Here is a 17,673-nt window from a genome sequence, read left to right on the forward strand (position 1 = left end):
TCTTCATTAATAGGAACTGTTTCAAAGATGAGGATAAAATGTTTGCTTGTCCAAATGTGTTTATAAAAAAAAGGGAAAAAACCCGAAAAAAAAAACCCAAACCAATTTACATTAATGTACATTAATAAATGTCAGACAAAATCCAATGCAAAATAGCACCGTGTGTTTCGAGGTCTATTAGTAAACACTACAATTCCTCAGTTTTGCTGCGTCAAATACTCATCGTTCATCATTGTCTTCTTCCGTACCTGCAGCTCGCTCACATGCATGGGCCCCAAGTTTCTCTTCCTGAAGCTGGCTGTCCAATCGCAAAGTCTCAAGCTCCTTCTCCTTCAGGGCAAGCTTGTCCTGGAGCTACACACACACACACACACACACACACACACACACACACACACACACACACAGCAATGTGTCACCTCCCTTCAGGAATGGAATCAAACAGTGTTCTGGCAACCGCCAGCATTTCTGTCCCTTAACAAAGTGAATCCCATACAACCATTCAGACTGTTCCCATTTGCTCTTTGGTAATTGCAGCACTAACCTCTCTGGCACATTATTTATCGACCGCTAATAAAAAAGAGGAACTGCTGTGACGTGGCAATAAATCGAATTGGAGAGTGATACTTTACAGGTTTCTAAATGATAGCTTTAACCTCCTGTCTTAAATATTTTTCACCCAGTTTGTTTTTGTCCCAACTCCACTTTTTAAATACGGGTGGACGGGGCTAGAACCCTCAAAGAGCTCTCTCACATCCCTGCCAGTGAAAACACTCTCAGGACATGTTCCTGCCTTTCTGTCAGGAGTCACAGCTACTTGCAAACCCAGGACATCAATTACAGTTGTGTCAGTGGGCTTCTCCAATCCAGCCCATTATGGAAGAGTTTCCAGACGAGCAAAGATAGTCACAGTGACAGCCACAGGACGCAACAAAAGACCTGCACGACACATGGCAATACGCTGATCAATGTGTTTACGTGCACTTAAGTAATCTGAAAACTGGAAAATTCCTAGCCAATGTGTCAATAATGTATTTTCTGGTAGGGTCTCTATAAGTAGTGATGTTATTAATGTACTTTGAAATAGCAAAATGTGTGTGTTGCAAAATTAATAAATATTTTTTTAATTTAATATTTTAACATGCACAAAATAGAAGAAGAAAAGAGGAAGGTGCTTTGCTGCAAGTTCTTATGGTTGCATATTGTACCCAATACTGTCTTTTCTCGAGCTGTCTATATGCTGATCTCCAGGCAGATCGTTTAAGTTATCTGTGGACAGATATCAGATTAAGTGTGTCTATGCACTGAATAACCTGATACCGGTCCTAAAATCCAACTGATTTGGTTTTCTGAAACAGTCATAATCCCATTTAAGGTATCAAAGTGTGCTATCTATATGACCACTGAAGTAATAAAAGTAATTTAAAGCTGAGAACTCCAATGTCCTACTGTAATCCTGCATTCTGACGGATCACTTTTATTCTAGGATGAAACATTTTTATCATCAGAGAAGTGGTGTCTTCCAGGACAACAATCCCCACATCACATGCGGTCATTGAATGAATGGTGTGATGAGATGAAAAGGATCACCAGACCCAGTTGAACACCTAGTGGTGGTTTTGGACTAACGTGCTAGACAGTGCTCTCCACCACCACCACCACCACCACCATCAAAGCATTAATTATCTTTTGGTACAATGCTGTTCATCACTCCAGTACATTTCCAGAGACTTGTAGAATCTGTACCAGGACATACTAATGCTGTTCTGGTGACACAGCACTTTAAAATGACGCTTTATTATGGTTTTTCTGTTGTCACCCCTTTGTATATACACGTGTGTTGCCAGAAATCAAATATAGGTAAAAGGCCTGTTGAAACAACCTAATCTTAAGCAGTGAATCCACTTTAAAATGCATAGTTTTACCTTGTTATTGAGATCTCTGAGCGAGTCCAGCTCCTTCAATAGGAATGCAATGTTCTTCTCTTTATCCAGGAATGGGACTTGCCTTTTGGTTTCATGAGTAACTTTGGAATTCTCATTGCCCTCATCTGTGAGTCCTCTGAAAAAGACAACAGTTCATTAGAAACGGTCTTATTAAACTCCCTTACGGGCAACACAAACGAATCTGTCACATTTTGACATTCAATTATCAAATACACAAGGGACGCAATTTCAAACTTTCAAGAATATTACCGTCTTATTTACTTTCGAGATATTACGCAAATCATACAGTTGACCTTTAAGCTAATATTAAAGTATCACTGTGGTGTATTGGCAGGTAAATTACTTCTCTCTTTTAAACCACAAATTTGATTCAGTTCTTATTAAAGAGATGCTGAAAATGCAATGTTTCAGATATCAAAGAACGTTCACTTTTTGGTCTATTTTTAACCACCTCACAATGGACATGGACTACTGGAAACATACTTTAGGGACAAACACTAATTCTGTGTTAGTTGTGAAATGTAAGATAGGTGAAGCTAAACAACTATGGCGCTAGGACAAGATGCATGTTAGTGAGAATTCAGAAACTAAAACATCTGCATTCATTATGTGCTGAACAACTTTCTGTAGACCACCATGTTGTGCAAGATAGCGCAAAGTATCCGTTTTCTTAATGAATTCTGTGGATTTTCTCCCAGCACTGAATCATCTATCTGCCTGTCTATGAGCGTTTGCATGTAATAATAGGACAATATTCTTGTTTCATCCTGCCCAGTGTGCTGACCTGGATCCTGCTGACTCAGGTGTAACACAGGGTGTTTTGCTGGCAGCCCTGTTGTCTGTCTCCTCTCCGTCCAGGCTGTGCTGTGTGTCGGCTCTCTGGTGGGACAGCATCACCTCCTCTAGATTTCTAACTGTGGCTGGTAGGGGTGGTGGCGGTGGTGGAGAAGGTATACGCACTGGGTCTTCTCTAGCCCTGGGAGAGTCAGGACCTGAGTAAGAAGGAGACGAGTGTATTATAATAAGACTGAAAGCTTTATTCAGACAAAATGATTCATTTCCTCTTGTTCTCTGTGTAAGGAGCAATTGAATTGATCACACTGGTTTGTGAAAAGTGTCACCCATGAAATAGCAAAACTATGCAGAGAAAAACGTCATGCCACAATGTAACGCGCAAGACTCTCATTCTCCCAGTTTGAGAAGAAGGTCTGACAGCTGAAAAGCAGCTCTGTTGGTTTTTGGCTGCTTTGCGTCAGCTCTCCAAAAAGGAAACTGGGTCTGGTCATCTTTCACGGGGGAATGTGGTGGGCCAGGCTGAATGACTGGCAGCAAGGGGAAGCATGCTCCTCTGTCAATGTTTCTGTAGCGCTCAGGGCCAGAGTCGCAGGCTAGGAGACAAACACAGAGGCCTGTCTCGCTGGCAGCCTTTCTGAGGATTCGCTTTGTTCTCCTGCTGAGGGTTGGGCCTCTCGCTTACTCTCTCACCACCTCTGCACCAAAACCTCTCACTATTCACACTCCATCAAAATCACTAGAGCAGCCATTAACACAGCGAAGTCATTTACACTCTATACAATCATCCAATCATAGTAGAATATGATTAAAGCGGATGTAAAAAAATATATAAAAATAAAAATAGGGGAAATGCATTACTTGCAACCTTAAAATCATAAATGATTTTGAAAAAAATAAATAAATAATTTTCTGTAAGCCAATTTCAAAGCGAATGCCCAGGGTCAAGTGCTACACAGGGAAAAATGCCTCTCCCTTATGTACATTATAAAATATACATAAATCATTTCAACATCAATGCAATTCAAATTGAGTCATTCTCAAACATTGACTACTTAAAGCGCATCACTGCTTCAAAAGCGCAGTCCCTAGAAAAAGAGAGAGGGGAAAAGAAAGGGGGTGTCATCTGCATTAATAAATGCAATGTGATGCAGGAGTCACAGCCTTGCAACCACGATGTCCAAAAAGCTCCAGCTTAGCAGCCACAATTATTTAGCGAAAGGTCAGGTTTTGAAGTCGAGATCAGGGAGGTCTGCCTCGTAGCTTTGTTGCTAGGGCTCTGGTCTCAAGATTGCTGGAGACAGTTATTAGTATTCTCTGTAAGACTCACCAGTGCAAACACCAAATTCAACCATGAATAATAATGCCAAACACACTTATATAAGCCCTTTGTCACATGGCAAATATGCGACTTCTCGATACATTGTTCCTTAACCTGGGTTACTTCTTTAATTTTATTGCCCCTCTCTCAAAACGGAGCTGAGCTGCAACCAAGTACGAGTGTGTTTAAAGTAGCATTTCCTCACAAATGGGAGAACAGGCTTTTAATCTAACTGTGGAGAAGACCAAAGTTATTTCCTGTGGGAACTTGCCAGGAGGAAATTCAAAATAAACTTGGTGCAGAGAGAGAAAAAATAAATAAATTTTAAAAAATCACATTTTGTGTCATAAGTAGTATTAACTGTCATTACATTGCAGCACCTGATAACAGACAGAGAAAAAATATATATCAAAATAAATAAGTAATTAAAACCAATTAATAACAAAAACAATTTATATACTAATAATTATTACAAAGTTGCTATTTTTCCAGTCTCTGTCCTAGTGGTTATTAAAAATCTGTGTGGTGAGTAAGAGCTAGAAGTGGTTTAGCAAGAGTCCAAATGTATATTTGAGCAGAGTGTCAGAATAAATTTGCGCATCGGGAGTGTTTGGTGAAGGGTGGGTAAATACATGTGTTGTCATTCCAACCAGTTTATCTAAATAGTGGCTCTGCCATAGCATTATGGCCTACGCAAAGTTATTACACGACAGACTGACACAGTGGTTGAAGGTGATTTACACTTGTAAATAAATGTTTATGTATTTCATGGAACAGCACGCAGGCAAACAAGGAGGCTCTTTTCGAAATCTTGAGCCATTTGTTCAAAACAGACAAATGCTTTTGTGTGAGAAAAAAAAAAAAGAAACAAAAGAATTATGGAGTAGCACATTTATCCAAAACACACAATAGAGCGAGCACATGAGAAATAGACAATGCTGTCAACGGACAAACACTATTTTTCTACAATTTACTTATTTATCTTTGGATTCATAGAAACATTACATGTAGTTTATTTGACAAAAGAGTAAAACAGAAATGCACAAGACCATGAATAAGAATCAATTACATAATTACCTTTTGAAAACAAAATACCTTTCAGCTTTTTCTCCGGGGCCACTGTCTCCAACGTAGCTTGTGAGATATCTGGACTGAAGCCCTGACTACAGAACCTGAAAACATCACACCAGCAAAGAGGACAAGTAAGACGTCAATAGCATGAAATATAGTTCAAAGTATCTCCTTTCTAGAGATGTTGTACACTACTGGTCAAAAGTTTGGAGACACTTGACTGAAATGTTTCTCATGATCTTAAAAATCTTTTGATCTGAAGGTGTATGATAAAATGTTTGAAATCAGTGTTGTAGACAAAAATATAATTGTGGCAACATATTAATTGCTTTCATTAGAAAACTAACATTTTATATACAAAAAATATATTTTTTAAACGGATGACTTGGAGTGAAATATTCCGAAAAGCAGCCAATAAGAGTCCAGCGTAGGTGGGAGCTCCTTTAATACAGTTTAAAATAAGCATCTCAGGGAAATTCCTCAAGAAATTGGTTGAGAAAATGCCAAGAATACATTCCTGAAAATTCGATGCAAAAAGGGTGTCTACTTTGAAGATGCTAAAATATTAAATTATTTAGAATTTATCACAACATAATTCCCATAGTTCCATTTGTGTTATTCCAGAGTTTCGATGACTTTATTATTATTATTATTATTCTAAAATGTGGGGGAAAAAAGAATAAAAAATAAAGAATGAGTGTGTCTAAACTTTTGACCAGTAGCGTACAAGGACAAAAGGATGAAGAATATCGATAAAGTGGACATCGTTGTGAACACTTTGATGGACTTGCCCTTGCTATTCTAAGCCGTGAGCACAGGTTGTACATGAGGTAAATATCAGATCTTAGGAGTGAGGGAGCAAGCGGGAGAGTTCTGACTCAACAAGGCCAGGGGGCATTCGACCAACAGAATACATCATGCTACCCTATACTCAAAAATTGACGATAAAAAAAAATCCTCATGTCAGTAGAACCCATGTGATTTCTGAATATGTTATGATCTATAGTATATAGCGTACGCTTTACATTTGAAGTACGCACAATGGATTTTTGATAAAACTACTATGTTTCAAAAGTGATTTCAGTACACTGTGGGGAAAAAATGCTATCAGTACAACTTGTGCTTGTAATTTGTTTACTATTATCTTGTTGACTAGAGGTGCTATGAAATGTATATTTAGCCACAGACAACAGGTATTGTTTGGGGAAAAAAAATTGCTTAATAAGCATCATCAAGTCAACAAGTAATATGAGAGACACAGGACAAAAACAACTGAACTGTAAATAACTAAATATAGTAGAAAAGCAAATGCATATTGTACAATTATTGTAATAACTCAATATCACACTACATGACGTGCCATTATTTCCCCTATGTGCAGCACACTTACATTCTCACAACAGAAATGATTTGTATGCAACTTCAAAATGAACAAACCAAACTAGCAGCTGTTTTTTTTTTGTTGTTTTTTTTTAAAAAAAGACTGTAACATCATTTTGGATTTAGAAAACATCTCTGCAAAGATGTTATTACGACAGATGATCACTGGCAGCAACGTACACTGATAAACATTCCCACATATTAAAAACTCATCCGTAATTGTCGCATGTGGGAGAAAGCCGTTAACAAACAATGTAAAATGAGCAGTGAAGCATCTTTACCCAGGTTGTGGTGTGGTCTCTGAACAATGGCGCTTTATAGGGGACGGCAGCCTTTGTTTCAGTTCCTCATTGACTTTGGGATTAGCTGGAAATATATAGAAGGTATGATTAATTTTTGAGAGGAGGGGAAAAAAATGCTTTTCATCACAGGCACTCAGTCAGGCTCTTTCCATTAGACTTAGAAAGGTTAGTATTAATTATAGCCTGTCAATATGATCTCAGGGGTGCTAGGTGGAAAGCGATCTTTAATAACTCCTGGCACATAGACAGCACAACAAGACAGGCAGCTTTAATTTGCAGAGTAAAATTGTGCTCCAAGACTTTGCTTTATCCCCTCCACTGTGTACCAGAGCTCTACCTAACAGTTTATGAAGGACTAATGAACGAGGGCAATTAACAAATCGTAATCCCATCATGCAATCGTTTTAATGCTTTTAGCTATCTGGAAAGTAAACAGACGTTTAATACAGCTCAAGCCATATCAGATCCTTGTTAGGAAGCGCCAATTAAACTTCAGCTTCTAAGGTATAATTAAATGACGGGGGATAATTTAGTTCCATAAATGCAAGTTAATTCATAAGCAAGCAACAAATAGGCAGGAGGCAATTAAGAGCAAGGCTGACATTCAGAGATAGAGTCTGTTGCGATGTGCTGCCACATGCAGCAGTGGGACTGGGCTACCCTCTAGTGGTGAAGCCAAAGACAAAAAGCTAATTAGTCTTAATGGAAGAGTTCATTGCTCAGCTTTGTTCTGGACACACACTCCACCAATATTCAATACTGCCATATAGCAATCACACTGAAAGACAATATCTTTATGTGACCAGCTGACAATGAACTGCCGATTCAAAAGATGTGACGCTGTTGAGCTTCTCTCTCATCGGTTTCCCAAGCAGCACTGCACATACCAACAGCAGCATGTCATTTGGACTGGATAGTGATCACGTAACCATTTTGACGGTGTAAAACAAGTATAATTTGGTCTCTAGCTTAAACTGGAATAATACAGAGAAAGAATGCGACGTAGAAAGAGTTAGACTGCAAAAGACAGGGAGACAGACAGACAGAGAGACAGGGGAAAAGGGGGGGGGCATTAAGGAGGTTGGGTGCTAGACAGGGGGGTGACCCCCGGGGCAGATGCCAGTGGAACGTTATCCCTGCGTTGTAAGCCAGCACACACTGCTCACACACTATTCAGCTCAGACACAGTCAGGCGTGAACGGACAACTGGCTTTTTGTGCGAGACACCACGGGGCTCCATTAATCTCAGTGATAGACTCTGGGCAGGAGCTGGCCCTGTGCACAGGAGTTTCAGACACAGGGGAGGAGGAGAGTTTTCAGCTAGTAGGTATGGCTGAGCAGTCTCGTAATCCTTTATCACAAACATGAGAAAGTAGCTTTTGAAAAGAGAAAGGAAAAATAAAACCGAGCACACAAACACGACCTTTCGATAGTCTTGTAATTTTCAGCGAGGCACACTGCAAAGACCTCGGAAAAGGGCGCTTTACCAAATAAATTTGGATTGATTCGCTGATTGACGCCGTTTCCTCAGAGAATTACTTGGGAGGAACTTAATGAAACTGCTATTCTGCAATAAACCAATACTGAGGAATAAAAAAGCGCTCCCTCTCATTTAATGAAAGTTTAAACTGAGTCGACTGTAACTCAGTCCTGTTTCCTTTGAAGAGTTTCTGATGCCTTTCCAGATGGTGAATTAGCATCACATCTACATTTCTACATAATCTGTAGCCTCCTCATGACAGATTAATGAGCTATTAGCATTAGCACACACAGAGCACTACTGAAAGCCGCTTTCATAATAGTGCTTTTCCAATGTGCTATTACTGCTCTAGGTTTGTTGTCCAGACTTTCAGTTCCACTGCATTCAAAACTGGCTGCATAATTAACTATTGATATGTTGGTCTATTACACCTAATAGCAATTAAGACTGTTGGCATGCCCCAAAATCTTGCTGTAATGGTTTAATAATTATCTATAGTAACACCATTCTATATATACAAAAAAAAAAAATCATGGGCTAAATGAGTTTATCAAAAAGCTACTTAAACTTTTCACATTTGTCCTCTACTGTCTCCCTGTGATCTTCGTTTTCCTGTCTTGTAGACTTTAAGCTAATTGCCTCTGTGGGCTACTTATTATTCATGTACAATTATTGCAGCGTAATGTCTTTAAATCCTTTTAAATGACCATTCATGAATTGCATTCATTGAAATTGCCTTTGATGTCTGTCAAAGACGAAATTCTTCAAAAAGAAGCGTCTAAACCCAATTACAATCAACCAATACAGGATTTTGCATTTTGTCTAATATAAACTAAATTTCATTAATTTTTTAAGCTCTTTTTAATACATTTCTACGGCGGAAAAAAAGTTTCCAGATTCCTCAGTCTGTCATTTGTATTCCAGCTGACTTTATGAATATTAATAACCATGTTATCCTGATTAAATGGGCTTCACACAAAATCCCCATGAATCCACAAGCTCAGGCTTCTCATCTTACCAATTCTTTATGAATTTTGATACGGACATTAATCTGGAGAGAAACTTAAAGCAGGTAGAATTGTACACTGCCTGTGCTTTCCAACCATAAGAGAGACATGATTCTGGAAGAATAAACAGACGCTCCGCAGGGTGTGTATGAGGCACTGCATGAACCTGTCTTGTCTTGGATCAAAAGCTGTTAGTCACAATGTCTCTTATGCACATATATTGTTTATGTTCCATCAATCAGCTATAGTACAAGCACTATATGTCTAGCTTGTTAAAAAACACCATAACTATCTGTACATGTCTGGTTAATGCCTACTGGTTAGCATGCTGTCCATAAGAGTCAAATTTAACATAACCTGACATATGAATCAAGAGTGAGATGAAGGGACAGAATTAAGAAGACAAACATTTGTTAATTATCCTTCTTCCTAGCTTATGTACTGGATCATTCAACACACGCATTTATCTGAAGCAGAAAAACCTTAATTCAAGAGAACATAATTTCACCTAATAGTTAATGAAATGGGTCATTATGTCCTAAATAATAAATTCTGGTCTTGACAAAATGATCTCCGATAAGACATACGGACTTCAATTTGTTCAGACAATTTATAGGAAATGAAGTAAAATGGGCTTTTTTTTGGTCATTCAAAATGCTATGATTGATCTTTTGAACATTTATGAGTTAGTTACCTTTTAGACACATCATTTCATTTAACTGTAAAAAAAAAAAAATTAAAAGAAAATGAGGAGCATTTGCCAAGTTGTAATCTAAATGATAAATACTTTTCTAGCCGAGTTGATGATTAACCAATTTTGAAATATAAAAGCCTGAAATGTGAGAGGAAGAAAGCAATAATAAAAGAACTGACAAACAACTGACAAATGCAAACGGACCAAAATGCAAATACATTTTAAACCAGTCAATAAGAGTCTAAATATTACTCTTATTCAGGTAAAATGTTCTGTAGCAGCAGATACTGCTATACTTAGCCTTAATATAATGTTCTACATTACTCTTGACATCAGATATTTATGTAGCCCCCCAAAAAAGTATCTGGAAATACATTTTTATGGGTCTGATTATAGGAGAAATAAGCAAGTCCTTCACAAGTACATAATGACAAGCTCTAACTTTATGTCCACTCTGTGATTGAGTGTATAGCCCTTTGTTTCCTGGATGACTGAAATATCTAATAGGCAGTTTGCACGCTATGACTTGCAGAAACGGTCTTATAGGCCTAAACTCATTCTGAGAGCAGGCGTAGTGGTAATTGAATTGAGATTGGGGAAAATGAGGAAGCAGTGCTGTCTCAGATCCTCTTGATGGATCCGGCCTCGGTCGCATCTAACAAGCCGAGATTTGCTGATCCCCAGGCATTAAGAGGGGAGGCGCAATGACCTGCCAAATCTAGCAGGATGAGTGCCTCATTTTCCTGCGTTCCAGCTAATTTGGGTGTGGGAAAGCCATGAGCTGTAAGGAGAGGGCAAGAACTTCCAACTCCTGCCTTCGCTCTACAGCATGACCGCTTCAGAGTGCTTTGTGAAGCTAAACTACCCTTGAATAGATTCTCAAAAAGAAATATGTTAGCATTCCATACTAAAATATTAGAGACCAGGAGTCCTATACTTTAGAACAAATTGCAGCACTGAATGAAACCCCCCCCAAACACTGCACTCAAAACAACAACTCCTAAAATAACACACAGCCAGCAGACTGCAAAGAATTAAAGTAAACTGTATATAACAAGCTGCAATATGCAAAGAAGAGAATTTCACTGTGCTGTAATATAGACATGACAAACAAAGGCTGCTGCTTCTTCTAACATCACTTTAAGAAATGACAGTTTAATTTAGAGCCAGTTCTTGCATGGCATCGCATGTGACGTCCAACACACGTACTTACACAGCAGCTTGCTAATACCCGAGAGTGAATAAATAAAAAGTCTTCCATTTTATCTGGACAGTCCATGTACAGTGTACAGTTCGACCAAAACCGGATTTTACTTATTAAGTAATAATGTAATGGTCTTCTTAAGATTTAAAATAAAGTTACTCACTGTACATTTCTAAAACAATGTTTTACACGAATAAAGACAGACTTTAATAAGTGGAAAATATGGATAACTGCATGTTGAAAACTGAAGTATCTGACATATAAACAGATTTTAGAATGGAAATTATTATTCCTGTTTTAAGAAACATATTCATTGGTGAGTTTATAAGTACTGAATAATGTACATGTGATTTAGCTAAATGTTTGTAGCTTGAAAGACGAAGTTGTTTCAGGCAGAGCACTTTTACAAATACTGTTTCTATATATTTCTTTTATGTCAATAGTGAATATTTTGAGAGACTCTGTACTTTGCTGAAGGTAACCTCAAAATTGGCTCAGTAAATACTGGCTAAGCTGAGATTTGCATTGGCTAACATTTGGGAGGGAGAGAGAGAAGTTATTTGAAGATGAGCTTAATGCAGTGAATAAAAGGAGAAAACAGGAGGGAGAAAGCTTTCGCTCATATTTCAAGGGAATATACTGTAACGTTATTGAAGCAGAAGCAAGGCAATGAAGACCTTTATACTGATCGCGTGTCTTATTCATGAATGCTCCTCTTACCACAGAGATTTGAATATGGAAGAAGTATTTTATTAGAACTCGGTTCTTAATAGTTTGAACACATTTATTTAAAATCTATATTACATGGTTTAATGAAGATAATGCAGTACATTCAGGAGGAGAATAAGATTTCCAAAAAATGTGAGTATCACATTTTAACATTAAGGCATTTTTAATAGCAGGATTTTCCTTTTGTGTGATTAATTAGTAAACTGTATTTCTTGATAAGTAAAATGACTCACTAAAAGCTCTGTTCATTCATGTGACATTAGAATCCTTTTCTGTAGAGTTTTGATTTATATGCTGATGATTTCATCACCCACCGCCCCCGCCCCCAACAAAAAAAAATTCTTTTCTATGGGGAAAAAACATAAATAAATAAAAAATTCCAAGTTCAAAGCATGAGGTTACAAGCATTTTAACCTGAGTGTATAAAACTACAGAAAACAAAGACTTATTGTGGTAAGTACGGTTGTGAAACTGGTGCAAAGTGGCTACGCAAACCATGAAGCTGCTATTAGTCATCTCATAGACGCCGAGCAGGAGAGGTGGGGCTCAGGAATAGAGTCAACCGAAGGTCAGCTGTCTCATGAGAGACGCTTGGACCGGGAGTTTCACCCTCTCACCTTCTTGCTGTTTCTATTCACCTTATGCAACAGTTTCATTGAATCTGTTACACAGGCGTAAAAATGGCTTTCAAATAATACTCGTTCACGGACAACAACTGACCAAGATGGAAACGAGTTATATGAGCCCTTTGGTCAAAACAAACCCTATACATAAAGTGATTGTAAGTATGAAATGTAAGCTCTTTTTTTTTTTTTTTTAAAGATGAAAAAAAAAACACCCACAGTCAAAAGGTTACAAATCCAGCTTTATTGCTGCGCATGCCACCTTGCCTTGAGCCCAACACTAAAACACACACATAGCTAGTGGTGTGAGAATCCTCGGCAAACACTTCTACCTTTGTTCTGAAAATCCTTTCTCCAACACGCACTGCAAAGTTGAACTTTCATGACGTGCCGAATCCAAACAGAGCTTTTCTCTCTCTTATCTTTTTTTTTCTCTCAAAAGGATGAATGATGCTTGTGCTTCGACCTGTCCTTTAGGCAACCTAAACCTAAAAGAACAGGGTGCTGAAGTGCCAAGACTCGAGAGTCAACACACTAGAAAATTCCAGTGTTCTCTCTCTCTCTCTCTCTATAGAAAGATACTAAATAATAATGAGCTGCACAAAAATATCAGTATTTTACCACCATCTCACTTCAGCTGGTGGTATTGTGGGAGGTTAAGGCATGTAGGTGGTATGTGTGTTCACACCGAGATGTACATCTATGCAAATATTTAGTGAGCAGCTGATATACAATTGAATGGCTGTATAAGTATATACTCTTTCCAGATACAGGCTGACACACATGGATTCTCACATGCTGGTATGTTTTTCTCTAAAGGACAAGCAAAACTGAAAACTGACTTCCACAGATCATTTCAAGATTTCAATGCATATTCAAGTTTTTAACATTTTAAAAGTAAGCGTAAGGAAAAGTAGGGATGCGGTGATCTGATGTGATTATTAATATTTTGCCTGAAATCAACGGATTGGTAGTAGGTTGGATTTTGGATATTTTCCAATCTGATCCCATGACGCAATTATTTATGCAGTGAATGCATGTGATGTTGACTGAGGAATTCAACCAGCTTAGTTAGAATCGTGACTTCCCACCATTAGCTAAAAGAAAATAATGAAATCAGGATACCCTAAAAACACTGCCTTCACAATTATTAAAATGAAAAACAAAAATCTTGAATCATAATAGATTCCTATCTGAATCCATATCTGTCAATACGCAATAACTCATATTTCAGTGTTTTAATACATTTCCCCTCACAACTAAAAATAATGCTAACTCCCCATAATGTGAAAAAGACACCATGGCATGAGAGCGTGTTTCAGAGGGGGAATGTGTTGACGGATTGAGGGGAGGCCAGGGCAACAGGACCAGGCACTCAGTCCTCATTACCACTTGATGTTTGAACACAGGCCACAGGAGAGACCGTTTGAATTGCTCCCTGTTCAAACAGTTCCCAAGCATCTGTGGTTCACACCAAAGCTGGGCCTGTTTGTTTTCCTCTCTGCTTCACGGACCATCACTAGGTCTCCCGGAATCCCGCAACTGGGTGGCAGCCTAGTTTGCATCGTGTGGGCGTCAGTTCAACTAGATGTAGAATGGAAATGCAAGTTGGGACAGAAAGTATCTGTTAAATGTTGCAGTAAAATTACTGCATTTCTCATGAAGGAAATAATGAATGGAAAACAAGTTCCTTCAAATGTTAACCTTGACAAGACAGACCCAATTCGTCTACGTGGAAATGAATGTTCATTTCACAAACAATTCTTAATGTAAACTATTTTTGCTAGCTGGTATAATTATTTTTTTTTTAAATAATAAAAGAAATAATGCGATTTAGTCACAAACACACAGTTTGTGTGAAGGGTCTTTGGTGGAAGATCATAGTAAGCAGCCTCGTCTCAGTTAAGCAATGCCCACCCTGGGTCTAGTCCTTAAACTAACACACAGAGACAAAAGGGGACAGAGCCTATGGAATCCCTCGATCTGTGTGCGTACAATTCTGCCTTGCTGGACCACCCACTTAGGCAGAGGGCGAGCCTATTAGGCCACTCGGCACTCAATTCCAGGGAATTTGAACTTCAATGGGACCCACATGGAAGCCGCGAAACTGCCCGCAAATGCGCCTCCTGCCCTCCTAGGAGGCGAAGCACGATGCGCAATCAGGGTGGGCGGCTGGCGGGGAAAAAAAGACAGAATACCGGACCACGGCTGTGACGTACCACCACAAGCTGAAGTTGTCAGAACAGAAGTGATAGGACTAAACAGTACATTTCCTGCCTGGGAGGTTGGTGCATAGGGAAGGGGACCAAAGGTTATGTCAAAGGTCGATCCACCTGCTAAGAACAAAGCATGTTGAGACTGTAGCTTTTTCCCCGCTCTCCTTGTGAGGAGCAGCTCCATAGGAAGCATGCCTTGTTTGTTATTATGGACTTTTGTGTGTGTGTGTGTGTGTGTGTGTGTGTGTGTGTGTGTGTGTGTGTGTGTGTGTGTGTGTGTGTGTGTGTGTGTGTGTGAGTGTGCACGCACTGAATTTGGACTGCAAAGAACAATTTAACCGTGTAAGAAAACAACCCGTAGCCAGACCACAGATCAGTTGTAATAACACAATCCTGCCCATGGCCGTACGCTTATCCCAAACAACTGTGGACAAATAAACACAGCAGGGATGCAGAAGGTAAAATAACACGTTCAAACACCATCCCTCACACATGAAATTTAATTCTGGATTAAAAGTTGCAAATATAATAGAATTATCTCAAAGCTATAAAATATTTATGCACACACGTTTATGCAAAACTGTCTGAATCTTGCCTGCTCACTTGCCATATTAAGCAACACAATGTACCTAATTTAGTGAATACATGTGAGTTTAATAACATTTTACTTTTCATTGACCATATTCCTCACAGTGTTGTCCTGTGCATAAGCCTCATTATACAAAGTATTTTTTCTTTTTGTATATACCTGTAGCACCTAGCAGGGAAAAAGTCAGAGAAAGACATCTGACTCACATTTTTGGGGTGTGGCAAAACTTCTAATCTAGCAGAGAACACACAGTTCTGTGCAATAGTCTAAGACACATGTAAAGAGCAGTAAATGGTAGTGAATGAAACAAATTCAATATTTGGTGTGACTAAATAAATAAATAAATAAAATAAAATTAAATAAAATTAAACAAAAATAGTAGTCTCCAGAATAATTAGTGCAGTTTTATAAGGAAATGAGCTGTAAGTATTATTGAGAATCTTGCAGAACCAGACACGGTTCTTCTGGAGACTTTGACTGTCGCACAGTAGTGCCTAAGACTTTTGCACAGTAGTGTACACAGACATATAATATTGATGTATAATATCATGTGTAATAATCCTGATTTGCTCATGTATAAACTGAGCCAAAGCACAGGCTAGTTTCTGCTGTAGAAGGACAACATGATATTGAAAATCCTTCACATGTTGAAATCGTCACAGTTTGTACTCTATATAGCTCTGAAACCTGAACTGAAGTGTCTTTCACCTTTGCATACATGTCACCCAGAAGTAAAGTTATCAACAGTTTTAAACTCTGTTTCCCCCGAAATGTGAAAAAGGGAGAAAACTGCATATGAGCATCACATTCCTACAGCTGGTATCTGATTACAAACTGAATCGATTAGGATTATATTCATTTCACTAATGCACATAACTATCCAACTTGATAAACGCCTGACATTCACTGTGTGAAGAAATCACACTTTGCTAGCAAGGTTTTAGACATCTTTAATCAGACTGACTCCTTACACAACATCTTTGCAGGAAGATAGCTTTCCAAATTTAAAGGCAATAAAAACATCATGTTTATATTACGGTTTCTTAAAGATGAGGTATCAAAGTATGCTGTAAGCAGAAAAACTTCTTTTGACCAACACCTGATTTTTTTTTTTGTAATCTTTTTTTGGCGGTTTGCCAGAATTCAGCTGCAGTGGCATCCAACAGGTTTTCTCAGCCCACTACATATTTACCTGATGAAACACTTTTATGAGTATCGTGTCTACTGTCACTGTAACTGACAGGAGTTTAAAATCTGTTTTTAGCAACTGTTTCCATCTTCTTCCTTATTCTAGCTAGATTACATTTATGTAAATGTTGGGTTATAGAAAACAATTTCTGAATTGTGCTTCAAACGCTGGAAAACAATTCTCTCTTAGCAAATGAAAATATCTTGAATTACAATCAAATTTATCTAGAATATCCTATTACAAGAGTACAAAACAAAAAAACAAATAAGATTCCAAAAATAGTTTTCCTGGACATTTTCAACGGATTTCAAACTTTACATTTTCTTGTTCTACTGGCAGATAATTTTGCTAATTTTAAGCAATTATTTCTAGAAAGAAGCAAAATTGTCTGCCAATAGAACAAGAAAATGTAAAGTTGGAAATCAGTTGAAAATGTCCAGAAATAGGTTTAATAATCTTACATTTGATTGAAGTGTAATCTTATAAAAGGAAATACTAGATAAATCTGACTAAATTCCAATTTTTAACTTAAGATGTCTTCTTTTTTTTTTGCAGTAAATAACACAGCCAAACAACTTTTTGTTTGCACTTTGTTATCAAAAGCTCAGCAAAACTAAATATGGTGATAGACATTGTCTATCTTGAAAATGGCTTGTCATTTTTTGGACATAGCACCCACCCATAGATTTAAACTCTTTTCTATGGGGAAATATTCCATGGTCAAGGATTTTATACAACCCGCAAAATATTTCTTATTTTTAGGAAGAATTAGGGACAAACTGACAATGCCTAGCCACAACGGAGATCTACAGTAAAGGTTCATCAGATGCTGCCTACATTGAAAGTCCTAATTGACAAGGTTAATACCAGTATTTTAATTAGACTAATACCTGCTGTATATATGAAATACATTTTACAACAGATGAGATAAGGCTCAGCTGGAATGGTTTCATGTTTCCATAGCTAAGAGACACTGAACAATGAACCTGCCCTAAAGTGTAGCTCGTTATGAAATTTCTGTTTATGCATAAAAAAAAGTGTGTGCAATGCTTACAGACACATTTATGCATGCAAGCTATAATTAAGACATTAACCGTTCAGATGTGGTGCACTTAAATACTCCCCCACCC

General features: G+C 38.1%; 1 protein-coding gene across 3 annotated transcripts in view; it reads right to left on the bottom strand.

The window, feature by feature from the left end:
• Positions 1-17,673, bottom strand: part of mipol1 (mirror-image polydactyly 1) — a 49,721-nt gene that overhangs the window by 27,282 nt on the left and 4,766 nt on the right. For 2 of the 3 annotated variants that reach the window (XM_017476399.2, XM_017476398.3), the window contains 5 exons: positions 6,792-6,876; positions 5,137-5,231; positions 2,731-2,938; positions 1,926-2,061; positions 249-354 (listed from right to left, as the gene is read on the bottom strand). In XM_017476399.2, the coding sequence (XP_017331888.1) occupies positions 249-354; positions 1,926-2,061; positions 2,731-2,938; positions 5,137-5,231; positions 6,792-6,876 (630 nt within the window). The remainder of the gene's footprint in view (positions 1-248; positions 355-1,925; positions 2,062-2,730; positions 2,939-5,136; positions 5,232-6,791; positions 6,877-17,673) is intronic. The other variant, XM_047157688.2, reaches the window with a different exon arrangement.

Source organism: Ictalurus punctatus, chromosome 9 (genome assembly GCF_001660625.3).
Source record: "Ictalurus punctatus breed USDA103 chromosome 9, Coco_2.0, whole genome shotgun sequence".
NCBI classification, from domain to species: Eukaryota; Metazoa; Chordata; class Actinopteri; order Siluriformes; family Ictaluridae; genus Ictalurus; species Ictalurus punctatus.